Source organism: Rhea pennata, chromosome 1 (assembly GCF_028389875.1).
Source record: "Rhea pennata isolate bPtePen1 chromosome 1, bPtePen1.pri, whole genome shotgun sequence".
NCBI lineage: Eukaryota > Metazoa > Chordata > Aves > Rheiformes > Rheidae > Rhea > Rhea pennata.
The window spans coordinates 86119755-86146438 of record NC_084663.1 but is presented as its reverse complement, the minus strand read 5'-3'; the positions used below and the strand labels follow the sequence as shown (position 1 = coordinate 86146438).

Below are 26684 nucleotides of genomic sequence, written 5' to 3'. Positions count from 1 at the left end.
GATTATGAGTTCTTAGTCAAATTCTTATTTATAGGCAAGTCCATGTAACAAAAAATAGCAAAAAACCAAACCAAACCAAACCAAACCAAACCAAACCAAACCAAAACAAAAACAACAAAAAGCCCCCCTCTAAGTTGTCCTCTTGTTGGTAACCTTAGATAGGCACAACATTGAATTGGCCACTTTCTTTTCTTTTTTCCAGAAAAGGGTCTCTGAAATGTAAGATGAGTAACAATGGTAGCAGCTTCAGCACCCATCCAGCTGCATTCCAGCAAAGTGGTCTCTGAATGATCGAACATTTTTCCATGAGAAAGAATTAGACTAGTTGTCATGTGTACTTTGTTTTTCAACACCTTTTGAACTTTGCTCCTAACTTTTGAAGGGGAGAGGAAAGAGAGAAAGAGGGGAAGCAGCCAAAAGATCTGTTCTCCTCCCTTTTCCCCAAAGTCATCTGATTTCCCGAAAATCCCTAATATAGACCAGTTCTGTGTACTCCCCCATGCAACCTGAGCCAACAGAATTGTGCAACTGGTTCTGGAAATTCCCCTTTCTGTCGAATGCTGGTAAGTAGAAGTATCTCTTCTGAACGGGAAGGCTGGAAAGCTACATCCCACAGATAGGGGGTGCTGCGATATTGCGAGTTAGAGCAGTCTTCCCTAGATCTCAAGCCCGGGTATGTTTAGGGGGTGTGAACACGAACAAAAAAGAAAGAGAAGAAAAGGGAGAAGAAAACCAGACACAAACTAGGGAGAGAAGGTAAATATTCAAACATTAGAAATGGGCAAGGCAAACATTTGTGAGCATTACTCTGTGTGTGACAGCTAGAAGGGGCAGGACATGCATTCCCCCAACCCCAGGGTCCTATTATATTTTTTGGGGTGCTGGAGGGAGTGAATTGGGTATCTTGGCAGGGAGGGTGCTGTCTTAATTTGCTATGAATGGGAATGCATCAGCGTGGTGTTTGGGGACACTGAGGGGTATAAGGGGAGAAGAGGGGTTTTAGTGACATGATAGAGGTCATCTCCCCATTTTGTCAGTGCTGAGCCCAGCATCTCTTCTTGATGCTTGGGATTGCTGTATGCAGGAAGAAATGATGATATAAAACTTGCTTTTGAGGCAAATCATTGGCATATTCCCCACAAATTGGGGTATTAAGATCTTTGACCTGCCTACCAGACACACAGCTGCACAGACATTAACGAGTCACACTGTTTTTGTCCCAGACTGTAACTCCAAAGTCCAGTTCCTGATAGCTTTCAGAAAGGAAGATCAGCTTTATCCAGATGTGGTAAGTTATTGAATCTCCAAGGGAAATTCTGGTTTGTTAATTATTTTGTTTTATCAGTCAGGTGTTAAGACTCCCCTGTTCAGCTCCTGCAGCATTCCCAGCTTTTAGAGGGCTGGAGAATAGACCAGACAGCAGGACTGAGATTGCATCCCTTCTCGTGAAGGGTTACAGGAGAAAGACCAGCCCCATACAGCCACAACATTGAGCATCAAACTCCAGAGGCTGGAGGCCATGCTACATATTACATACAGCCAAACACCAGACTTTCCCCTACTCTATGCAGTTCATATGCAGGCAGAGCAGATCTCCACAATGTTATTTTCTTTCCTCTTCTCAGGTGCCTTATCTTCTTCTGTCTTCCTGTCTGGGCTGACGCAGCCTCCATGTACGGTGAGATCTTGTCCCCTAATTATCCTCAGGTGTATCCCAATGATGTGCAGGAGTCTTGGGAAATCCAGGTCCCCCCAGGATATGGCATTCACCTTTATTTCACACATCTGGATCTTGAACCATCGCAGAACTGCGAATATGACTTTGTGAAGGTACTGTCCCCCATCCATCCTCATGTGAGAAAAAGATAAGAAGATGAGGTAGAGGGCAGAACGGCAAAGCTGCATACAAAGCTTTGGGCTGGAAGAAGAGATACATGCTTCCTGTTCTGAGCCCCAAGAAGCCCAAGTGATTGAGTGTATCTGCACTAATAGTGATGAAAATGGTTTGAATTTTGCTTCATAACCATATGAACGTTGTCTGCCAACTGAGTGTCCCATCTATGCTCGTGTCCGCATGTTTATGTTATATCCAGAGGAAGAGCCTTCTTCACCATCACTAATGTATTCCTATCGCCACGCATATTATTAACTAGTGAATCATGTGTATAAAAGGGCCATTTTCTTAGAAAGGGCATTGATTTTCTGTCTCTGAAATTTTTCTGTTAGAGTTAATCTGTAAGTAGACATAGACAATTTAATGCAATCAGAAATTGATTGGAAATTATGAGAGTTAAAAACAATTGAAGTCAAGTGGGTGCTGAGATGAAGTGCAGTGATCTGTTGTCCTGAGCTGTGCTGTTCTTAAAACTTAGAGCCCCAATAGCTCTGTATCATGTTGTCTTACAAAGCACTAAAGATCAAACATTTCTATCTAAAGAGAAAGAAACAAGACTAGCCTATCCTGCAATGGCTATGTGTGAAAAGGGGCAGTAAGATCAGGTGCAGCACCAAAAGAAGACATTGAGAAAAGACCAAGGTGGGTCTGTAAGATGGATGAGTTGTAGTAAGAGCTGTAATAACGTCTCTTTTTGCAACAAACTGATGATAGACTGCTCTGCAGACCATCAGGGTTCTGTTTCACAGCCTTAACTGCAGTGTTAATTTTTTATACAAATGGGCCTCAGGAAAGAATGTTAACAGAGAACTTTCTGGATTAATTTGTATCTGAAAAAATTAAGACATATTTCAGAGCTTGGATGTCATTAAGAGGGAACACTCCTCAAGCATCTTGCAAATGTCGAGAGACTCGTTCTCCAGAGGCTCCATTCAGCTGTAGGGTCTCAGGAGTCCCTGCTGGCTGTCTGCCACCCTTGATTAGCTTTGTGGATCACATAGCAGTTTTGGTATGAGAATGGCCCCTCCTGCTAGCTATGTGACATAGCTATGCCCTGGAAGATCTATCCGAATATCTTGAGAAATGCATGCAACTTTGAAGTCACTGGTTGGCCACTTGTAACCTGAAGGAATCAAATATTGGTCATTACACATATTCCAGTAGTGAAATAAGACCTTTCTCTGCATCTTTCTGCAGATCCTATCTGGTGTCCATGTTGAAGGCCTGCTCTGTGGACGAAAGAAACCTCGTGTCCCTGGTTCCCCGATTGTGGAGGAATTTTATGTCCCTTATAACATGCTGACTATGACCTTCCAGTCTGATTTTTCCAATGAGGAACATTTCACTGGTTTTGCAGCCTACTATGTTGCAGTGGGTAAGGCTAGAACAGCCTCCTCTGAATTTCTGTGGTGTCTGGGACTAAGAGTGTGAGGAAAGCTAAAGGAGGGATTTTCTTACAAGAATACCTTATTTAAAAGAGATCCCAGCAGGCAGGACTGCTCTCCAGTATTACCAGTTTAAATGCTGCTATAAAGATCTCTTTTCCTTGATGTCTGCTAGTGTTTACTTCACTTTCTTATCTTTATTCTGCCCTCAAAACCCTCTCCACTTTTTGGCTCACTCACTTTTTCTTTTCACACTTGCAGACTTGGATGAGTGCACTGATTTTGTGGAGGAACCTTGCAGTCATTACTGCAATAACTATATTGGTGGTTACTTCTGTAGCTGTCCACCAGATTATTTCCTTTATGAGGATAAGAAAACATGTGGAGGTAAGAGACCTACACACGTTGTGGTCAATGGCAAGAGCTAATTTAGGCTGAGAGGGATACTGTACTTGGAAGACCTTTTCTATCAACCCTTTGAACCTGTAGTGACAGATAATGTATCTTGGAAAGAGCAACATCCCAGTGCAAAATCTGAACTGACAGTAGATCCTGACTTTGGGAATTTCCATTAACACGTTCTTATTTTTTGTGTCAAGAAAATTAAGAAACTATTAAATAACCTTCTCTGAAGATTGTGATGGAGACCCTTCCTAGCACATCTAGGAGACACTTCTAGCTGTGAATCTTTTAGTCCCTGAAAAAACAGAGTGCTTCAAAGAAGATCCCCAAATGGCCAAGGGGCTGCTTGGCTTGAATCAGAAAATGGCAAAGTCACAAATGGGGCATGTTGAAAGGGGTATAATATGAGGACCTGAGCATGAGAAAGAGAGGCGCAAATCACAGATAGACAGTAAGAGAAAAGATGGGGGGATAATGAGATGACACTAGGAGATATTAAGCCAGAAAGCAAAATTAAAGATGTGCTGAAGCTGTCCCCTAATACTGAGGACTCCAGGAAGTCATCTTCCAAGGGATGGGCCAGAGGTGCCGTTGCTCAGGCCACTAGGAGTTAAGGACCCTGGCAAATTGCCCCTGGTTTCAGTTTGAATGAAAGATGTCATATTGTGATGTGGTTAATCCAGATGACAGGGGCGACTGGAGATGTAGTGGAAGAGGGGATGTTTATCTACTTCACACATGAATGAGTTCCTTTCTGAGTCCTACCTGTATTCCTTCCTCAATCCTAGTGAACTGCAGTGGGAATCTCTTCACTGAGCCATCAGGAGAGATCACCAGCCCCAACTATCCCAATCAGTACCCAGAGAACTCGCAGTGTGAGTACCGAGTGGTTCTGAGGCCAGGCTACTTTGTGGCATTGACCATACACAGCGGGGACTTCGACGTGGAACCAGCTGATTCGAAAGGGCGCTGCCACGACAGTTTAACAGTATGTGTGGGACTTAGGGAGGGGCGTCAGGGTGCTCTGGGTCTCCCTCAATCCTCTCATATCAAGCAGATTCTCTGATTTCTTAACCATAATTTCAACTATATTGCCTTTTAAAGTTCATGGGAATTGCTCTCTTTCTATTGATTCCAATCAGTATTTCTCATTTCTTCTTGTTTTTTTCCCAGTTTGTCTCTGGAGAAAAGCGTTTTGGTCCCTACTGTGGCAGCAAATTCCCAGGTCCTCCAGAAATCAAAACTAGGAACAACATTCTTGACATAATCTTCCAAACAGACCACAAAGTACAGCGCAAAGGCTGGAAAATACGCTACCATGCGGATTGTGAGTAAACACTTGGGAAAGCATTTTATTGGCTGCTGAGTCAGGGAGAGGGTTTGTCCCAGGAGGTCAGATTCATGATGCAACAAGATGTTAACATGTTCACAGTTACTAGGTTTGCTGTACACAGCTAAATGGCTATTGGCGAAACAGAGGATGCCTGTTGACTGATGAAAATAATGACTGGGGAGAAAGAAGTTGGGAGTTGGAAGGAGAGTAAATCTCAAACCAGTTAATCACCAATATCCTCCTTTCTCTCCAAAGCCATAACCTGTCCCAAGAGCGTCATCCCCAACTCTGTTCTCGACCCAAAGAAGGACAAGTATATCTTCAAGGACAATGTGAAGGTGACCTGTGTGGAAGGCTATGAAATTGTGAGGGTAAGTTACATACAAAAGCACACACACTCTCAGCAGCATCCTGCTCCTATTTCCTTCCAGATGTTCCAAGCACCTGTGGGACTCAGAGTTTTCACCACAACTGTAATAAGTGGGAGCTTCTTCCAATAACTTTGAGGACCCTCCACTGGAGTGCCTATTTCAGAAATGTTTCACTGACAGTGACTGACACAGGCCATGTGTTCTTTTCCCCAGGAACGGGACAGCCTGATGACCTTTCACTCCAGCTGTCAGGACAATGGTGAATGGAGCAACTCTCACTTCCGCTGTGTTCGTAAGTGACCCATCCCTGTATGGAGGGAAGCAGTCAGGAATGGAGTCTTTATGCTCTAGACTAGGAGGAAGGTGAGGATTGGGATGTGAGCACACTGAAGGGACAGAAAAAGTAAGCACTGATGACCACACAGGGACCAGAGGAGCTGAATGGTTCCCCACTTTACAAGAAAAAAACAGGCAGATGGGTGGGGATGTTCCTTTGATCATTTTTGATCATTTCTGTTTCTTCTCTACAGCTGTGAACTGTGGTGAACCTACGCCTATTGACAATGGCCAAGTCATATACATCTCTGAACTTCATGAGCCTCTGTATAAAGCCATTTCCCGCTATATCTGTGATGCACCTTACTATACTCTAAAAAACAAAGGCGAAGGTAGGCATTGCCTGTGCTACACAAATACGTTCCTTTAATCAAAAGCCTAAAAAAAGGTACTGGCATCATCCTGGAACTGAGATCATGTCCCTACAGGTTAATCCTGGGAAAAGGCTCCTGTTGATATGGGGTTGCAGCCAGTAGTTTTGTGTTACATTTTTGTTTAATGCATTGTCATAAAGTCCATAACGTACTTGGGCTGTTGATCTTAAACATATTAGTAAGCCCTCTCTCTAGTTCCCAGGTGTATGAACCACAGAGATTTTTGTCACATCTGGCACACATTTCTGGTGAAGAAGTAAAGGACTTATGAGACATATTAGATGACATCCCTCCAAAATAGGGGCAGAAATACCCTAGTGGAGTAACAGACTTCTAGGGGGATCTTAGTAATCCCCCTCTTTACCAAGAGGTGCTTGCTTTGGATGTGAGAAGGTCAATACATCAACTTATACAGTAGCTACTTATCTCTCTTGATCTTGAGCATATCTTTATGAAACTCTTTTTTTTTTCTTGTGTTTTCCAAGCGGTATATCAGTGCTCAGCCAATGGACTATGGGTCAGTGAAGAGATGGGAACAGAGCTACCAAAATGTGTCCCAGGTACTACTAGAAACTGTGTATATATGCTTGTGGTGTGTGAAGACCACTACTTCTTTCATTTCTCTGTTTTTAAATTGTTAGGCTTGAAATAACGGTTGATTCCTTCTATGTAGTTTGAATCGTATTAGACAGGATATTTCTGAAAGCTGTGAGCTCCTAAGAAAGATCAGTGGAGAAAGCAGAAAGAAACTAGTAGGAAAGGTAGGCGACTCAGTAGGATGTCTGACATAACAGGACCTCTTCAAGTGTCGGTGTGTGCTTCTGCACCAGTTTCCCCACCTTCTCAAGTTTTTCAGAGCTTTGAATCTCTGTTTGCTTTGGTGATAGCAAAAAAACCTGACAGATCAAAAGAGATATCCAACAATGCCATACTGGACCTTTCCTTCTTCAGTCCTTCCCAGGCTACACTGGGAGCTGTAGCTTCTCTTCAAACTGTTCCTAGGTTCAGCTGTCCACTGGGCACTACTGGTGCAGTACTATAGGGAAAGAACTTTCTCCACTCTCACCGGAAGTCATAGCCTCAGCTCTTAAGGAGCATCTGTTGTTCAGTATTCAGCTATACTTACTGGGTCTGACAATTCAAGGAATGTTGCTGTTCAGAACCTTTTAATCACCTTTTTGCTGTATGTACTTAAGGGACACTGAGAAGGGAAGTAGATGGGTACTATTCCTGCTCCTGACAGCAGATAGTTATGGCTGAATCTTAATTTCCATCTGATACAAAGCACTTTAAATCTTATATATTTTGCAGGCTGTTTAGATTACCACTGCACTCTTAGGAGGCAGCATCCCTAGGGCTAATGATACACCATGCCTGTTCAGTATACCAACCTCCCAAATCCTCACTGGCATTTTACAGTACAAGGCCCAGCTGAGGATGATTCAGGTCTCTTAAAGGCCAACCCAGCCAGTGACTTGGGCTACACCAATGCACAAAACCATTAGAAAGCAAATAGAAAGATGAAGCCATGGGAATTTACTACCTTAAAGGAGATTATAAAAAACATAAAGCCAGACTTTTCTCAGAGGGAGGCAGCCAAAGGACAAAAGGCAATAGGCACAAGCTACAACAAAGAAAATTCTGACTATATGCTCCCTGAGAGCATTGAAACAGGTGAACAGGGAGGCTGAGGAGTTACCATCCTTGCAGATGCTCCGAAGTCACCTGGACAAGGCCCTGAGCAATCTGATCTAGCTTTGCAGTTAGGAAGGCAGGGGGAAAGGCAGATAGGGATGGCTTCCAGCATAAATCTTTTTATTGTTCCACGAAATTATTTAACAAAGACTATTTCATTTAAGTAGCTGTAATTCTTTTATCTCTGACCTACGTGACCAGGGGTTCAATGCAAATGAAGCATTGTGAAAAGAAATCAATTTCCTTGTTATGTCAGAATGATTGGCCTAATTTTTGCCCTTATGTTCTTATTTTGCAAAACCTTATGAGTTCTTACTCAAAGATCATACAGCATCTCTGCATTTGTGAGACTCACAGATAAAATCTTCATTGACTCACTGCTTAAGATTCCACACACTGAAAGAATGAGGAGGAAAAAAAAACCATCAATGACAAATAAATAGAAACAAGAACACTTAACTTGAAATGATCTGGAGTTCAGATAGATATGGTTTTAGCTATCAAAGCTAAAACCTAACTATCTAGTGTCAGATTTCTAAGAACTTAAGCAAATGTTCTTTCAAACACAATCCTTTTGCCTACAAGACATATCCAGCAAAGCAGACATGCTAAGCAGAATATGATGAAACTGTGAGTTTGAAATACTCCGTGCTGGTTGGGTGACAGCTGTTGTGAATGTTCTGTTTTCTTTCCAGAACAAGATTTGAAAGTGGGTATTTTTAGCCTATATTGAATGTTGACTGTATTTTTGCTTAAGTTTTCTTGAATTTTTCTGTAAACATTAGCTGCAAACCCTGGGACACAGAATATAAATTACTCAGAGCTAAAAAAGGTTTACAGGAGACAGAAAGGAGGGCACTATGGCTTTTTAGAAGCACCAAAGAATTTCCGACTTGTAAGTGCTAACATCTGGTTCTTTCTTTTTTCTTTTCTTCCTAGTCTGCGGGGTGCCCAGTACACCCATCCAGGAGACAGCAAAAATTTTTGGAGGAACCCGTGCAGAAAAGGGCAACTTTCCCTGGCAAGTCTATTTTGAATACCCAAGAGGAGGTGGGGTGCTCATCTCTGAGAGATGGGTGATGACTGCAGCTCATGTGCTGGAGGGATATGACAAGCCCACCATGTATGCTGGTGTAATCAATGTTGGTGGAGAATCTTTAATCCGGGAGGCCAAAAGGCTGACTGCAGAGACTTCATTTATCCATCCTGCTTGGAAGAAGCAGCCTGCAGAAAGTAGGACTGATTTTGATAATGACATTGCACTACTGAAGCTGAGTGAACCTGTGAAGATGGGCCCAAATATCTCACCCCTCTGTCTCCCTGGTAAATCACCTGAATATGAGCTGCAAGAAGGGACTCTGGGCTATATTGCTGGCTGGGGCCAGAGAGAGAGAGGAAGACTGCCTATTTATCTTTGGAAGGCCCAGATTCCTGTGGTGGACATGGATGAGTGTCGTTCTGTTAAACCAGAGGGCTCTGCTGATTCCAGTGCTTACCGATTCACTGACAATATGATCTGTGCTGGTGGTGGCAAGGACAGCTGCAAGGGGGATAGTGGTGGAGCTTATGCCATCCAAGATCCCCTTGATGACAGCCGGTACTATGTGGCTGGGCTGATCTCCTGGGGACCAAGATGTGGTACCTTTGGTCTTTACACCAAAGTAGTGCGTTATTTGGATTGGATTAAAGAGACAATGAGCAAGCATGAGGACCCAAAAACAAGGCAGGATTAGCTCTTTATACCTTAAGCACTGTCACTCTTCCTAAATGTGAGAGTCTCATACTAAGTTAGGAAGGCTGACTATGATCTGTTCACTTTTTGTGTATAACAACCCAGCGAGGTCATTGTCTCTGTGCTGAGTGGAGAGTTAGGAATATGTATCATTCTCTCCCTTTGTCCTTATGTTTGGGAATATAATTTCTCTTTCTTCCTCCACTCATAGCAGCAGCAGAAGAAGATACTATTCTAAATAAAGAGGCCCCTTCTGTTTTCTCTCATTTTTTCTATCCCATCTTTTCTCACTTAGATAAAACATAGTCATGCTCCACCTGACAGAGACATATTAATGAAAACAAGAGAGAATAACTGTTGATTCCCAGGGTATGTTCAGAGCCTGGCTTCTGTATTTCTTGTATGATTCAGAATATCTAACAGCATTAAAGAATGTCCAAATCTGCTTATCATGTGCAAATTGCCTTTTTTCTCAGATTAGAGCTAGTTCTCACTGAGACTCCCTAATCAAGCAATCCTGTAACAACCCACTGTGCTGCCAGCTCCAAGGCTTTTGTTAAGGTGTAAGTTGTGGTACCTAACCTCTCTACCTAGGAGTATGTTTTGAAGTTCTTCTGAGCTGGTTGCATCTCAGTGACCAACCATTACCGGCAGTAAGGATTTCATACTTCTGCACCAAGCCGAGCAGAAGAAATATCTTCAAACTTCCTATATTCACCTACCCTCAGGTAGATTTTTCAGGATACCTACTTCAGGTAGGTATTTTTCAGACTTTGTTGTGTTAGATAAGAAATAAAGGTTGCTTGAATTAGGGAAGGCAGTATTATGGGAGAATATTACTTGACATGCTGTAGGGGTGTCTTCTGCTCCAGAATGCTACTTCAGGTCCTGAATTTCTCATAGATATTTTTCCACTAAGATGGTCAGGGACTGATGTATATAAAGAAAGGCTGAGGGAGGTGCGTTTGTTCAGCTTGAAAAGGAGAAATTTAAAGGGAGATCTTACTGCTGTCTTCAACTCCCTAAAGGAGACTTAGAGAGAAGACAGAGCCAGATTCTTTGAAAAGGTGAACAGCAGAAGGACAAGAGACAACAGGCACAGATTGCAGTAAGGGAATTTCTAATTGGACATAAGTATTTTCTTCTCTCTGGGGGTGTTTCAGCACTGGAACGGGTGCCCCAGTAGGCTGGGTAATCTCCATCCTTGGAGGTCTTCAGAGCTTGCCTAGGCAAGGTCCTTAACCTTTGAACTTAGTCCTGCTGCCATCAGAGGTTCTTCCAGCCTAAATTTTTTTGTTAGTCTATAAAATGGTGAGGAGGGTCAGTGCAGTGCTTGGGACACTTCATATACATTTCTGCACTCAGCTCAAGGACCTTCAATTCCTAACCATGTATGACATCCAAACTGTCATTTTGTTGTTGGGCTAGTAACTATATGTTACATTCCTGAGGAACTGTGACCTAGTGGTTATTGAATGTTTTTTTCACAGAATTACAGATGGTTGAGAATCTCTGGAGATGATCTAGCCCACCCTGCCTGCTCACGCCTGGTCACTTATAGCACTTTGCCTAGGACCATGTCCAGTTAGGTTTTGAATATCTCCAAGGATGGAGACTCCATAACCTCTCTGGGCAACCTGTTCCAGTGCTCAGCCAGCCTCACAGTCAAGAAGTTCTTCCTCATGTCCAGATGGAACTTCCTATGTTTCAGTTTGTGCCCATTGCCTCTCATCTTCAGGTTCCTCTCCTGATCACCACAATCTTTCAAATACGATTGAGAGCGGCCTAGCATTGACATCCTCCAGCTTCCTCAGCACTCCGGTGTGTATCCTGTCAGGGGCCATGCACTTATGTATGTCCAGTTTGTTTAAGTATTCCTTAACCTGATCTCCAGTTAGAGAAAGTCTTCCTTTCTCCAGACTTTCCACCTGGTCTTTGAGGAAGATCTCTTCCATATTTTTTTGGAAGTGGCTTCACACAGACAATTTATTTTTGCTCCCCTCTTACCCACCTGCCCCCCACACCCTTTGAAACCATATAGAGTTTCAGAGTGGTTAATCTTTCCCGTGGTAATTTTGTGACCACTGAGCAACTGCCATATGGCCATTACAGACCAGGAAACACTTTAGTAGTAGGTAAAGCAATCTCTATAGAGGTGCAGTCTGTAAGTTGCTTTTGGTGGTGGGGAATATTAAGTAGTTATTAAAAACAGAAACAAAAATGTAACACATCTGCTCACTATAGCAATGATTTTAATATTGATAGAATCTCACTGATGCCAACAGGCATATGCAGACTGTACTCAGCGCAAAGTACTACATCCTTCAAGAAGGTCTGCTGTGCTGCAGGCTTCCCATGCCACAGCGAAGTAGACTGCAGTAGCCTTATGATATCAGACAATATGCTATTCAGACAATAGCATCTTGGATGTAACGAAATTTGCCGATAGTGGTAACGCTACATCCTATAGTTAGATTGCATCTGAAATAATTAGAATGTCCCCAAAGGCTTCAGCCAATGGGACAGCAGCTTTGGCGAGTTTTGATGATGCCACCAAGAATTAAACAATGCGGTGGCCTCCAGAAGCCTTCACGATGAGGCCAACACGCTCCGTGTGCCCGAAAAGCCTTTGTGACATCATCATGAGCGTCAGACAGGACTTGCTGAGTCTGGGAACCTACGCTATCAGGGATTCTTCGGCTGTAAGGACAGCAGCATTCAGAGCCTGTCCTCCCTTATTATCCCTTTGATCCAGTCCAAGTAGTTGAGGACCTTGGTATAGAAACCATAACCTTGGGCACAGCCAATACCCCAAGAAACAATACCTGTAGCCACCCAGCGACCACTCTCTGTATCTAGAACTGTGAAGACACTCCCACTGTCCCCCTGGCAGGTATCCTTTTTGTCTATGAGGGAGCCAGCACAGAACATGTTCTCAGAGAAAACCATAGGTATCTCTCTGTTCAAACTATTTAGCCATCTCTGACACCTCTCCCGAGCAACTGCTGGCAGGTTTACATACTTCAAATGATTTGAAATAAAATTTTTTTCAACACCAAAGCCACTTACATAGCCCACATGCCCATCCAAATAGAACGTTGTGTTGGTAGCATCTGGAAGACAGATGGGCAGAATGGTAGGGCCCAGGGTTACTGGGTATTTCAGCTCCAGCAGTGCAATGTCTCCATTGAAGTTGTACTCATCTTCCGGGTTGTAATCTGGATGGATAAAGATCCTGTGTACAGGGTGGTTACCCATCTTGTGGAGCTCTTCTACCTGAGTGTGGCCAAGGAAAATGTTAGCCTTCTCTGCTACTTCGTCCAGGCTTTTATTGCTCAGTCCTGCACCTTTGGGGAAGATAGTATGGGCCGCGGTCAAGATCCACCGATTGCCTAGGAGTGCACCACCTCCACGTCCATGTATGCCAGTCAGAGCCTGCCAAGGGAAGTTGCCATTCTTTGCTGACCTGCCGCCCAAGATCCGCTGGACTTCAGTAACAGGTTTGACTGGCTTTCCACACACTGCAAAGAGAAGCAAGGAGATTGTCACACCCTCTGTTACACTGGCTGGTCTCTCTCCTTCCTACAGCATCTCTTTGCTTTTCAACTTGATGTTGTTTTTATCTTCCTGGATGGATTTCCCTGTCCTCCTTCAGTGTCATTATTAAAAATATTTCTTCACCTTCCTCCCTGCATGTCCTCTTTGCTATATGGTAACTTCCAGCATGGATTGCTAAGCATCAGACAAAATTAGAGCTTTTTACTGACCTGGCAAACAGATAGGAATCTTCCCCTGGCCATCTTGATCCACCCAAGTTCCCTCAGGAGAGCAGGTGAATCTTTCTGGAAGATGAGACAGGAAGTGAATGAGAAACAGGCCTGCAGATGTGGAGTGGGAAGAAAGAAAGGGTACCTCTTTCCAGGGTATCCCACATACTGCACTCAGCCCTTCCATCATAAAGGCACCCTTTCCCAGGAAAAACCCTTTGCAGTACAGTCTGAGATGTTCCCTTTGGGATAGCATGTTCATCTCTAAGCATCTCAGTTCCAGGTGAAGAATGGTAAAGTTCAGGCACTGCTTCTATGGAAGAAAAGCCTAAGGAGAAAGCTGAGCGAAGTCTAACTTCAGTCCACATGCTCACAGAGCACTGTTTGAGCTTATTTAGCTCAAAGAATGGAGAGAAGAAATAGGGAACTTAGATTCAACTCTCTCATCTCTGCAGTTTGCAGAGAACAGGACAACTTGGTTCCAAGCTAGTTCCAGAAACAGGAATAAGATGAAGCAGCTGCCAGACGTGTTCAGTATAAATTTCTGAAGCTATATTACAGCTCAGCTAATGTATATGTCACTTCTCAACACATATCCCAATACCTCTAACGTTATTGCTCTTCTTAGAAAGTTTGTTAGTATATCAAATGCTAGTGACTAAAAATAGTTTCCATACAATTTATCTTACACTTTATTAAAAGCTCTCAATAAAGTGTTTGCTGTTTGCTTTGAACATTGACTAAATCACAATCACCTCTCAATCAGAGTTTTACACACTCGATACTTACTTGTTGTTGATTATTATTATCCTCAGCTGCTTGTTCCTGGCCGCACAGAGTGTTACCTCTCTTAGGTATGCTGCACAATTGTCTGTGCTGGCACTCATATCGAGGAATTGATTCAGGTTAAAATCCTACATTTTTTTGGGGTGGAGGCTAAATGAGTAGCCAGGGCAAGGAAATCAGGAACTCTTTATACTGTTGTTGTAAACCAAGTTCTGGTATAATCAAATCAAAGCTCAGGTGCAAACAGAAGGCAAATGAATGGTTTTGAATGTTCCCTTAAATATCTGATCAGCTACATAAAAATAGATTTAATCTATGTGTATAATTAGCCCCCAGATGTCTCTAGTGCTGGACAAAATTCTAAATAGGGTGAAGAACATTACACTGGAGTGGAGTGTGAGTTGATTTAATGCATCTGTACTATCTTAGGTTTGTGTGATCAGCTCCTCAGGTTTCAGAATTTGGGTGAATCCAGGATACTATGCCCCATATTTCAGTGAAAGAGTGAAATCCATCAGAAAAGAATCATGACTACAGATGCAAGAATAAAACCCTCCATAAATGTTTAAGGTGTACCTGGAAAAGGAGCATGAAGGATTCTGGGAACTAAGCAGTGTGGGAATAGGCTGAGGCAACAGGCCTCTGGATCTGCACTGCAGAGCCATGAAAACACCGGAGAGCCTTTGCTGAGGAAAGCAAGATCCTCAGGCCTGAGGAATGCAGATAGAGGTGATTCCGTCTGGAGATCTGAGAGGGCTTTTCATGCATAGAGTTCAATATCTGTGTGAGATTAAGACTCACCACCTCCTTTTCTGGTGACAATGTGGTAGTATGGCGCATTGCACTGATACGTGATCACTGACTGGTAGCTGTTGCTTGCCGGTTTGTTAATATAACGAAATGCTCCATTGGCCAGTTCTGTAGGGTTGCCACAGTTAACAACTACAAAAAAGGAAAAAAGAACAAGGAGATGAATCAAAGACAGACTTATTGACTGTAGATACAGGCTGAACTTAGATGGTGGCCATTATGTGAATGATGGAGAGGACCAGCTAGTACAGCTGGTGGAGAGGGATAGTTCCAAAACTGATTCCAGACTGCATATATTTTGCCTTTAGATGTTACAATATTGTATCAATACTTTAGTGATATTCTAAGTATTTTTGTAAGGGAGGAAAAGCATTTAAGATTTTACTGGAGTTTACACATGTAACACAGGTCAACAGCGGGCAGTTGGAGGAGATGAACTACACGGATCCTTCCAGTCAGGCAAATTGAGTCATAGAGGATGAAATCTCCACCTGTTCTTGGAGGGATAATCCAAGACAGGAGACATATTCCTAGTTCTCAGTTCACTTACTCTCACAGCGAGGCATTGATTGATGCCATGTTCCATCAGCCTGGCAGACAGCAGTGAAAGACCGCAGCTTCTGGTTGCCCTGCATGGGAGAGAAAAGCATCATCACTGGCTATATACAACCTGACATTCCCTTCCCCACGTCAAAATATTATCTGCCCATCATTCATTCCATTGCCATTCAGTTTCCCCTCTGCTGCCCTTTCCATATCCTGGCCTCACCCCTTGCTGCCTTCCCTCCATTCTATGTTTGCCATAGGCTACAAATTTTTCATAGTAGGTCAAGGCAGCAGTAGCCAGCAAACCTCAAAATGTGACAAGACTGTGGCTCTATCCAGTCCTGGGAATAGGATGGCAAGGGAGGCAAGTAACATTTTTTGCTTCTCATGTCATTTCATAACCTTCCAAAGAGAAATTATTGCTCCCTGGTATTTCCTGGGATCTTTGTTCTTTTGTCTTCTACCAGAGCTTGCTCCTGTGTGAGACGGGATGCATAAAGGAGGGGGCTAGGAAAGAAATGGATACTGGAAGAAAGCCTACAGAAGTAAGGAAAAACAGATACTGAAAGAGGCTGCCCGAGTGAACTCTCCAAAAAAAGCTTTTCTGAAATGTGAAAGTCTTACAGAAACTGAAGAGAAGCTAGAATGTAGCTGAAGGAGAGGATAACGGATCTCACCTTCATCAGGTTATATCCAGTCTTGCAGCTGACAATGAAATAGTCCTGAAATTGATACACAGGCTGCAGGTCTCTGATGATGGTAAACTGATCCCCTGGCACAGGCTGTGGGCACCGGATTTCTGTTAGAGAGTGGGATGAAGTGAGTGAATATTAACAAATGGCATAGGTAGACTACAATAGCCTCTGGGAAAGAAAATTCGTACTCTCTGAGGTGTAGTGGATCTTCCAGCCACGGCTGAACCCTGACTCATCAGTGAGGAAGAGTATATCCACCTCATTGCTGTTGGTTTCAATGCTGCCGGGTGACGCCTTGCCACAGAATTCACCAATCTCTTTCCCTTGTGCTTGGATCTGGCAATGAAAACACAGATCAGAGAAAGAAAGATACTTGTATACCTCTCTGCTCCAGTATTCCCGTATCTGTCCAGACTGAGTTTGCTACAGTGTCTATCATGGTGGACAGGGCTGGATGACTGATCCATCTTTGCTGGTATCTGCACTATCAGATCAGAACAAAGGGATCAGAACAAGCTCTGCTTCTCCTTTATCATAGGAATCAGACTTATTAACCCATTGAATCCTCAGATTAGAGCAAAGGGAGATGAAATTGGAAGAAGGGGGACATTTTTGGCCTATTTTGGGATATTGAGTCCTGTGACCCAGGGCTCTGACCTCAGAACAACGGTACTTAAGAGTGCTGAAGGCAGGACAAGGTAACAGCTCAGTCCTTCATGCTGAAGCACTCTCCTTTTACTGATCCCAGATTTCTTGTCCCAGTGGTGGTGTTTGCACAATCCCTGTCCAGGGCTGCCAGCAGGGCTGGAAGCAGAGTTTGCTAATCTGGAGTTCTGGTACCTTGAGCTGGTCATAAGGACAGTGGACTTGCTGGTGGTCATCAATCTCAAAGGGTTCCAAGAACTTGAGAATGATAGACAAGCCTTTCTCCAGACGGATGCTGTAGTTGCACTGGAGGTCCTCAGGATAGGGCTGGGGGTACTCAGGGCTGCTCAGGTACCCAGATGCCTCTGTGAACAACTCACTGCTGCACTCCACTAGTGGAGAGGAAGAGAGTAGAGGTCACAACAGGTGGCTATGTCTTCTGTTACCCTGTCAATCACTCTCAAAATCATCCCTTCCAGTCTGGAAGTCTCCCACCCTTACTGAAGAGCTCCCATCCCAGAACTCTCCTCGGTTTATCCAATCTTTCAATTTACAATCTTTCAATCTATTCAGGCTTTCAATTTACCTTTGCAAGAGTGCTGATCACTCTGAAGCTGATAGCCAGGCCGGCAAGAACAGAAGTAGCCAGACACATAGTTGTGGCAGAAATGCTGGCACACAGGTCTCTCATCTTCCCCAGCAGCATTGTTAGAGGCACACTCATCTATATCTGAAAAGACAAGAGATACAGGGATAAGGCGAGGAAAGAGATAAATCTATCTATTGTACACTGAAAGTACATAGAGATCCACATCCCGCTCAAGGCTTCTCTTTATTTGCTTGACAAGAAGAAAATTTGTTTGGAGTCACATGGGCTCCCTTCTTTATGTTGAAGGTATCACCTACTAACCCACAGCTTGGTAATAGGCCAGGAAGCCCTTGTAGGGAATGACTGTGCCATGGTCTTCATTGGAGAAATCAGAGTGAAATGCCAGATGCATCCTGTTCCCCTTAGATACAAACTCCCTTATTCCAGGGTGATTGCCTGTGGTTGACCCAAGCTGGCCACAGTATCGGCCTAGGTTCTTCTTGTCTGCTGTGATCTGCCAAGATAAAGGGGAAATCACTGTAGCTTCATGAGCTTCAGACTGCTCCATGCATCACTACTAATCAGACATGAGTTGCCAATACTTGTTCCACCCATTACCATCTTTAACACCTTCCCTTTCCTCTGAGGGAAAAGTCAGAGGAGACCAGGAGCTAGTGAAAAGTAATTGTATGTGGTGGTCACTAGATTCCCGTCTCCATCTACTCATTGGCCCAGGTATCTATTGCCCATACCTTAACATAGTCATAGAAGCAAGACTCGGATGGCTCCAGGTCAAAATGTCTGAAGGTCAGCTTCACCACAAAGCCTTTTGGAACGAGGATATCCCAGTTGCTGATGTTGTTGTTGGGGTATGGCCTGGGAAAATTAGGGGATCTAATCTCCCCAAAAAGCTTTCTTGGGACTGGACTGGAACTGATCACTCCAAAAAAGAGGGAGGATGCCAGAAAAAAAAGAAGGTACCTGTGAACATGGCAAGTAAATTATAACATAATGCAGAACTAGGTCATCCAAAACCAGAGGAGACTTCACAAGTGCACTGTCTAGTGGAATCCAAACACGGCAGGCCTGATTGTAGGTCCAGCTTCTGGCTTGTGTCACTCATGAACAAAGAAGACTGCTGAAATCGCAACATCAGCAAAACCCAGGTACCAGCAAGGCACTGTGATCCAGTCAAGGAGATGCATCAAACCAGGAAGCAGTTTGAAGAAACATGGGTGAATTCCCTGAGCAATGGCTGCTTGTTCCCACTGGTCATGGGGTGGGTCCATTGGGAACGGGGCAAGAACAGCATGAAGGCAGAATTATCAGTTTAGTTCCTTTTGACTTTGGGCCAGGAGGTCATTTCTGTTCATTGCTACTCTAGGATCTTTGCCCAGTTCATTTGGTTAGGGTCTGAAGACCGCAAGCTCAGTTTTCTGGGGAGCAATCCTGCAGTGCCTCCAGTGCAAGCCTCTGCCCAGCAATGCCTGATTCTCTCTCCTGCAAAAAGCTAGGCCTCTTCTAGGGGAAGAGGATCCATGCAAGGCCTCATTTTTTCTCATTCTGCCTCCTCTTTCCTTCTGAGAAATGGGACTATTAGCTTTCCTCCAAAACACTCACTGTTCACATACCATGAGAAGATCAGCGAGGAAGATCCTTCTCCCTTAACCCTGTCTACTGGCAGAGGTTTAATGGAGGGAAAGTAGGGCATGAGTTTGGCCTTTTTGACTCCTTCCTCTTACTAGAAGGGTCTAATTCTCCAGTTCCCTACCCAGAAAGATGCCATTGTGCCTCTCCCCCCCCAAAAAACTGGCCACACTCACATGTCCATGTGCTCGTCCACGTTGCCCACGCACCTCTCCCTTTCCTTCCTGCTTTCCCAGCCGCAGCTCCAGAGCTGTGACCAGCTGGAAGCCCTTGGCCCCTTCAGATAGGTGGGGGAGAGGCAGAGGGAGGGAAGAGCAAGTCACATTACAAAGTGTCTGGCACAAGAATAGTACTTGTTAGCCCGGTGACTGCTGCCCTCTGCTGCTGAATTGCTGGAATTCCGATATTGACATTGACCTTGGAAACAGATTCAGGGGAATGCTTTGGTGGGCTGTTATATCCTAGCAAGGCAGATGTGATCCATCTCTTCTACAGAAGAAGGCAAGAAGGCAGAAAAATGATTACTAGAGATCTCTCACTACCATTTTACTTGCATTCCAACAACTGCTTTGAGTTTGTTTGCTCCTAAAGACGTCCTCCTACAAAGACTCCCTCATTTCTTGGCAGTTTTCTGGTATAGGAAGAAATTCATAAATTTTAGTGTTAACAAATTGTTCCATGTAAACTTAAAAAAATCAAACTGTCAAAGAAGTCAAGTCTTTCTCCATGCTGCTTTGCTGAAGAGCACTTCACAGTCTTTGAGATATGAACGTGAAGCTTCAGAGAAAGCAAGAACTTCAAACCTCCGACATTTGAGGTACATAGATATTAATAAAACCGTACAAAATTATAGAATTAAAAACACTGTCAGAATGAATCCTTTCTCAAAGACTCTTCTCATTGGTGTTGTACAATTGTCTGAAGCATTTTTAGGATAAAAAAAGACAGATAATGCCTTTGCTATTTAATAGGAAAGCAAAAAGACACAGCAACTTACAAACACATGTCTGGCTTTTATCATCACAGTGCCCAAGTCTGTATTATCACATTCTGTGGCACTAACTTCATGAAGTTTAACATTTCTCGGCTTTCAGATTTTGAGTTAACCAGTAAGACACCATTTTAGTGTTTTCCTTTAGAAGTTTTGGATGATTTCAGAGAAACTAACAAGTTGTTTAAATGAAAACCATAGGAAATAGTTTGTATCTATGAAAACATGTTGAAATAGGATGAATATAGCATTAAAAAGAATGAAGTAAATTTCCTCAGGGTATTTCTGGAAGTGTATTGAAGGTTAGAGAACCTGTTCATCACACATTTTTGAGTTATTGTCTGAAAAAGATCACATAAATACATAATTAGTGCCTCTGTCATAAGAATGCATAGCCCCACATGTTAGAATTAGGATTAACTGGAGGATATTAACCCTAGTACTTCCTGATTTCTGAACATTTCCTTTGCGTGAACATCTTAGGTAGCGCTACTGCTGTCCTGTAAAGGATCAGGTCCTGCAGGCTTACTGGCCCATCAGAAGGGAAGCTTGTGCTCTGTGACCACATCCAGAAAGAAGCTGCCAAAGACTAAAAGCTATTTTCCAGAAGACCTGTTACCAACAGGCTGATGAGAGGGACTCTCTCACTTGCAAAACACTGATAGACAGAAGGGTTTTGGGATCATTTGTAAAGAAATATAATTCCGATGTGTTCTTGACAAATAACCCTTCATGCATAAGGAACTCCTGAAAGTTCCTAGTGGCGCTTTCAAGGCAAATCCCCTTTTTTTTTTCCTTTCCCTGCCTACACAATCTGCGGTACTAGGAGAGTGCTTTTACCGGTAAAGCAAAGCGTGATAGTCTGGGATGTGCCTGTCTGGAGCAGCTCACCTCTTACACGTGTTCAGCAGAGCTACCTGATTTGACCAATATATCTATGCCCTCAGTCTTGCACCAGTGCTCCTACTGGTGGTATCCCCCTTCAGATACTCTGTGCAATCCTCTCTACAGAAATATGGTAGCTAGGAAGTGTCAGATACCACTTGTTCCTAGGGAGGAAGTCTGTTCCTTCCATTGCTTATGGGTAGAATACATGTAACACCACAGAACTCCAAAACTAGCATCTATTTGCTGCCTCCTTGATTCAGCTGGGTTACAAGACACTGGACAATCAGTCTTGACAATGACAGTGCAAAGTAAAGATACTGAAGGAGACTGGGAACAAAAACTGCTCTATAGCCTAGGAACATGCATGATATCATCATCTGATGTGCGAACTCCCTCATTTACTGGGAAGGAAAAGATGGAATGGATACTTGATTCTCCAGCCTCAAAACACATCCAGGAAGGACAGAGAAATACCTCTGTTGATCTCCAATGGCTACACCACTGGCCCTACAGAACACTCCCCTAACCAGAGCCACAGACCAGACTCATCTGTAAACACTGATCTTCTTTCCCTGAGCACTATACCTTCAACCCTTCGGACTGACTATCTAATAGTCAGACGTCTGTCTGGTCTTTCATTGACTTTTTGGGACACTCCACCACTAGTCTCAAGGCTTGGGCTTCACACAGCCAGGCTTGTGCCATCCAATGGCTTAAAACTTTTCCAGATAAATCGTGTCACTCCTGCAGCTTATGCTGAAGTGGAGAAGGACAGGGGCTTCCTTGGTAACCTGCTCCAAAAGAACGCTCAGGACTGTAATAGCTGGTCTTCCTCCTGGTGTGGCAAGCGGCAGCAGCACCTTGGAAGTCTGTGTCTTCTAAATCATAGAGCAAAGCAAAGTGGAATATGCCTGAAGGGATATGGTTCCACAGCACTAGCTACTCTCTGACAGGCAAGAGCAATGACAGAACATACTCCCAATATCAGACCTTATCACCAATCTTCCACTAGCAGCCTCACTTCCTACAGGCTTGTCTAAACGATACAGTGTGGTTGTACAGTCACCATTTGGCTTAGGCGTGGGCCAAGCATCATACTTACACATGGCTACAGAAGAGAAGACAATAAGTTATTAGTGATGGTAGTTACTACTGAAACTCTGGAATGGATTGGAATACTATCTCTTATGATTATTATGTCTGTGGATCACCTCAAGTGGATATGTTTCCTATCCATTTTTCCTATCTGGAAAATTTGTTCTATTTGTTCTGGCACAACTGGATTGCTTCCTGAATGCAAGATGCTGTCATGGATATAATGGTTGTCAACCACTCAGAAGCAAACCACTTATCATATCACCTCAGAGGCTTCCATGAGAATTATGTGGACTATTGAACTCTGGCATAGTTAACTACCTAAAAGTAATGGCCATCTAAAATCAAACCAGGATGTAGGCTCAGAAAGGAAAGTTTGTACTGGTACAAACCCCCCCCCCCCCCCCCGGTACAGTGCTTTTCACGCCCTGAAATTAGTTGATTATTTGTTGATCACAGTCTGGAGGATATCAGCCTGGACATGGTGAAATGAGCTTGATTTTGGCGATCAGAAACAGCTCAGAAAGGCTCTTACTGTATGGAGGACTGAAAGGAGGATAGCAGTTTAACCAGGCTTTGGCTGCTGTCAGCCAAAGTTCTGCCTCTTACAGCCTGACAGCATTATGAAAGTAATGTAGTCCTTCAGGACTAGGAAGGGTCCTGATGACAGACTGTGTCATGGAGGTAGGCATGGAGCAAATAAATGAAGTGTCATACGACATATGCATACGACAGGTGCCAGCTGGCCTGGCTATGATTGCCCTTGGAGTTTGATTGTGTCTCACACAGTGGCATCCTTGCACTGTTGATATGGACAGGGTGTTGCAGGATGTACTGTCTTCAGAACAACCTTCAGGAGCGTGAAGTCAATACTTACAGGTACAGCTGCAGCTTCCCCATCCTTTGCTTTTTGTGCATTCTGAAGAAGGGCTCTTCTCATGGCTCTCATCTTCTCATTTCCCTGAAAAGAAGCTCTTTGGAGAATACTACTTGCTAGATCAGCTGCCGGAGGAAAAAAAATCATTTTCTCAGCATAAAAAGAGCCCATATTTTCAATATTTACTAGCTTTTGGCTCTTTGTGATGTTGGTAGCCGCATATTTCTGAATACCCAGCCCTTCAAACTTTGTGGGGGAAACAAACTCAGGTTTTCTTCAGAAATAACTTTCTGTAGGTATGTCTACATCCCTTCAGATGTCTTCATGGAAAAACACCTCTGTCTTTGGCACTGGTGCCTCTTTTCAGGGAATCTTACCCTCTTTGGGTCTGTCCTTTGTTTCTTGATTGTAGAGAGGAGCTGTGAGCCAGGGGAGCTATGACAGCCATGGGGAGACAGCACAAGAAAAGCCAGGAGTACTGGGAGCAGAGGCACTAGTCTTGGTTTCTTTCACCAGTGCTGGGAAGAGAGCCTGAGACTTCCTCAGCTTCTGGACATGCTCATGAGTGCAGTGAACATGGGTTAGTTCCTATAGCCTTAGTCCTTGTATTGCACACAATTAAATGAAAATCCTTAACTCTGGGGACTATTTCTGGTTTCTAGCTGTTCTGCTTGAGGCCAAGATCCTCAGAAAAACATGGTATGTCCCCAGAAAGCAAGAGTTAGTGGTTTGTACATGTGGCTGTGGAAGCAGAGGCAATCTCATTCTTGCCCCCTCATTCTTGCTGACTTGGGCTAGCAATTTCTGCTTTCCAGAGGGAGCTGAGGAGCTGCATGTCAGGGAAAGGGTTTCATCTGGGGAGTGTGGAGGCTACTTCAGAGGAGAGAGTAGAAGCAGCACAGGGAGCTGTGAGGTGCTGGGCCAAGCCCCGTGGTGGTGGCACCTACTGCCCTAAGCAGGCGGTGTGGCTCCGGCGCTGCTCCTTTCCTGCCCAGCTCTTATTGTGAAGAGATCCTCAGTGCAACTCAAGCTGCATCTTCCTCCCCACCTCGGCCTACCCTTGCTGCCTGTCTCCCCGCCCCTGCTCTCCCACAGGCCTGGCCCCATCAAGCTCCACCACGCCCTCCTGCCTCGTCCGGGGCAGGGCTCCCGAGGCCTAGGGGGAGGGGTCCCGAGGCCCAGGGCCAGTACAGCCTGCTGCTGCCCAGCGGCAACAGCCTTCCCTGGCTGCCTTCCCACAGCAGCCTAGAGAGCTGCACGGGCTGCTGCCAAGTGAGACGCGAGGTAGAAGAAAACACACTGTGACAGGGGTCTCAGCCCACTTGCATCTTGCTGTTTTTTTAATCCGTGGGGAGTCTGCTCTTGAAAGTGAGGATCCAGCTTGGGCTGCTCCTGCTGACGGTCGGGCTGGGACCAGAGAAGCAGTCACTTCACTTTCTGAAAGACCTGAACACAAACCTCATCCTCAGCCGTCATGCGCTGGGGGAAAGGTGGGGATGAAAGAGGAGTTTAGCCTGGATCCTTTCCGTCTCTCCTCTCCACCTCCACCCTCACTTGGCTCCCGGCTGCTGTGCTCCAAGGCAGGGCTGCGCCACTGCCACTGCCCATTGCCCACAGCCCTGCCTGCCCTCTCGGCTTGTCTCACCTCCCAAAGCCCCAACTGGTTACATTGCGGGCAGGGAAGAGACATCAGCTTTACGGAGCTGAGTTAACTTTGAGGTCATGGAGGCGGATGTTTGTGTGAAGTGGTCATTGCCTCTGAGGAGCCAGGGCAGGCGCCTGAGAGGAGCTGGAAGGATGCTGCACAGGCTCCTTTACAGCCCTCACATCCACATGGTGTATCCCCCCATTCTCTGGGATATAGCACGCTACACCAGACCCCTCCTCACCAGATGCAGCAGATCCCCATTCAGCCAGTGCCTCCAGCCTCTGTTCTTCTTCTCTCCTAGCTGCTCACACACCAGCTGATCACCTTCCCAGGAGACAGTTGTCTGAAAAAGGAGGAGAGGGGAAGACATAATCCCAGGAAAAGAAGGTCCTGGCAGTACTGATTTCCAGGGCTGACATTCACCATTCCTCTCAGACACATACTAAAATGCAGTCCCTGATCTGACATTTTTTTTTTTTGTGGCTCCTAGGGACTGATGCTTTTTGTGGGGGGTGAATGACCCCTTGGCTCTGCAACTGAGTACTGGTAAGTGGGCTGAGTTTCTGACTTTACAGAGCTTTGCTACAGAGGGTAGTATCCTCTGTGTCCCCAAAGAGCTGGTTTTCTAGCCTTCTGGTATACATACTTCTGCTGTGGGATATTTGCTCATAGAATCACTTACTCCTGGACCTCCAAGATAAGACCAGCTCTAAGCTGGGCTCTCTCCTGGTTCATGCATCAAAAACTGGGTAAGTCCCTAAATTTCTAATCTAGCCTAGGACCCTGACACACCACCCTGCTTGGGCTTCTCACCTGGCACTTGCGTCCATCTACAGGTCCCAGGTCTTCCTCAAACTGGACTCCCAAGTCAAAATCCATCACATAGTCTCTCAGGGAGGTGATTGTGCGGATGATCATGTGATCTCCCGTGTGGATGATCTCTTTATCGGGCTTCAGGAGGCAAACCAGTTTCCGCAGGACCACATTGATATCTGGAGGATGAGATGGGAAGTGCAAGGTCTGTGGGCTACCTATGCACCTCCTCTAGCTGCACCCTTGCAGAGCTCCTCCACCTCTTTAGCTGGGGAGTCCTGGCCATGATACCCCTCCTTCCCTCCACCACATTGTGGGGGTATCACGGGGCTAAAAGTGAGAGTCACAGACAAAAGGATCAGAGGGTTCCCAAATCTTTTCTTCCTCCTGCCTTATTCTTTGGGCTACCACGACTGGAGACCGAAAGAAGGAAAAGGGGAGGAAGGAGCTGGAGGGGAAGGTTGGAATTACCTAAAGCCCGCAGGTAATTGTCCATATTCTCTTGAGAGACGAAGCGGTAATAGCCGGTGAGGTTAGGAGGCATCTCGGGGCAGAGGACCTGGCCTGACGGAGAGGACGAGAGCGGGGAGTGCTGCCTGGCAAGGACGGGACAGGCATGGGGGTGGGTGCGGGTGAGCTCCCGCAGCCGGGCGGTCCCTCTCTCTCTCGCTTAGCGAGGTCGGCGGGGCAGCCCAGCTCCGGGCTCCTTGCTGCAGTAAGAGTCCCCGCGCCGGCAGGCGCAGGAAAGGCCTGCACTGCCTCTACTCCCGCCGTCCCCGCCTCAGCTCTGCAGGACGTGAGGGCAGCAGGTCGCCTCCTCGGAGGCGGTTTTTGTCAAACTCCTGACTGCCAAGCAGCAAGCAAGGCCCTGTCCCCTCCTCGCTCCGTGACGCTAGTGGCTGCGAGCTTCCTCGGAGCAGTGCTCTGAGCCCTGCTCCCCGCGGCCCAGCCCGTCCAAGCCGTCGAGGAGGCGCCGTGGCAGGCTGGCAGCTCCGCCTTGATTGACCCTGTGTGGCTCGAGGAGCGTGTGCGGCGGGGTCTGGACGCTTTGGCTGCTCCCTACCCGGCATCCTCCGGCCCTCCGCATCCCACTGCAGCGCACAGCAGCTTGCTAGGGCGAAGCCCCGAGCGCCGCTAGGGGAGGCGCCCCCTCCTCGGGTTGCAGCGAGGGGCGAAAACAGCGGCGCGCCCCCGCAGCTCGGCTGCCCGCCCCCCTGCAGCACCTGGCCGGCGGGCCCCGCGCATTGGCTGCCGGCGCCCGCCTGTCACCGCCGGGCCCGTGACGTCATGCTGCAGTGGCGGGGCGGGGCCGGGGCGTGGGGCTGCCGGCGGAGGTGCAGCTCCGTCCCCGCGCCCGCCGCCGCC

General features: G+C 45.5%; 3 protein-coding genes and 1 pseudogene across 3 annotated transcripts; 2 read left to right on the top strand and 2 right to left on the bottom strand.

The window, feature by feature from the left end:
• The first annotated feature begins 656 nt into the window (after window positions 1–656).
• Window positions 657–9971, top strand: C1S (complement C1s). The gene is made up of 12 exons (XM_062594124.1): window positions 657–756; window positions 1224–1288; window positions 1626–1830; window positions 3092–3269; window positions 3541–3666; window positions 4470–4669; window positions 4855–5008; window positions 5270–5385; window positions 5599–5677; window positions 5916–6053; window positions 6581–6655; window positions 8730–9971. Exons 2-12 carry the CDS (start codon window positions 1284–1286, stop codon window positions 9521–9523), a joined length of 2070 nt encoding a protein of 689 aa, XP_062450108.1. The 5' UTR covers window positions 657–756; window positions 1224–1283; the 3' UTR covers window positions 9524–9971.
• Window positions 2393–2548, top strand: LOC134150320 (putative ribosomal protein eL39-like 5; annotated as a pseudogene).
• A 1786-nt stretch (window positions 9972–11757) lies between the features above and the next one.
• C1R (complement C1r) lies at window positions 11758–19254 on the bottom strand. Its single transcript, XM_062594113.1, has 11 exons — window positions 19184–19254; window positions 18113–18341; window positions 17682–17874; window positions 17358–17501; window positions 16967–17163; window positions 16315–16462; window positions 16109–16230; window positions 15436–15514; window positions 14877–15017; window positions 13290–13364; window positions 11758–13043 (listed from the first exon to the last, which is right to left on the bottom strand). Exons 1-11 carry the CDS (start codon window positions 19189–19191, stop codon window positions 12241–12243), a joined length of 2139 nt encoding a protein of 712 aa, XP_062450097.1. The 5' UTR covers window positions 19192–19254; the 3' UTR covers window positions 11758–12240.
• A 4917-nt stretch (window positions 19255–24171) lies between these two features.
• RBP5 (retinol binding protein 5) lies at window positions 24172–26145 on the bottom strand. Its single transcript, XM_062571315.1, has 4 exons — window positions 25791–26145; window positions 25320–25498; window positions 24748–24849; window positions 24172–24337 (listed from the first exon to the last, which is right to left on the bottom strand). Exons 1-4 carry the CDS (start codon window positions 25861–25863, stop codon window positions 24284–24286), a joined length of 408 nt encoding a protein of 135 aa, XP_062427299.1. The 5' UTR covers window positions 25864–26145; the 3' UTR covers window positions 24172–24283.
• Between the last annotated feature and the right edge of the window lie 539 nt (window positions 26146–26684).

Bases quoted from the DNA above. Each gene is read 5' to 3' on its own strand.
- RBP5 (XM_062571315.1), bottom strand. From the start codon at position 25,863: ATGCCTCCTAACCTCACCGGCTATTACCGCTTCGTCTCTCAAGAGAAT. The intron at 25,499-25,790 runs GTAATTCCAACC...CTCATCCTCCAG, and splicing joins CAATTACCTGCGGGCTTTAG to ATATCAATGTGGTCCTGCGG. The intron at 24,338-24,747 runs GTGAGGAGGGGT...CCTTTCCCCCAG, and splicing joins ATGGGGATCTGCTGCATCTG to CGCATGACGGCTGAGGATGA.
- C1R (XM_062594113.1), bottom strand. The intron at 16,231-16,314 runs GTACGAATTTTC...ACTCTCTAACAG, and splicing joins GATCCACTACACCTCAGAGA to AAATCCGGTGCCCACAGCCT. The intron at 13,044-13,289 runs GTCAGTAAAAAG...TTCTCTTTGCAG, and splicing joins GATTCCTATCTGTTTGCCAG to TGTGTGGAAAGCCAGTCAAA.
- C1S (XM_062594124.1), top strand. The intron at 5,386-5,598 runs GTAAGTTACATA...TCTTTTCCCCAG, and splicing joins AAGGCTATGAAATTGTGAGG to GAACGGGACAGCCTGATGAC. The intron at 5,678-5,915 runs GTAAGTGACCCA...TCTTCTCTACAG, and splicing joins CTCTCACTTCCGCTGTGTTC to CTGTGAACTGTGGTGAACCT.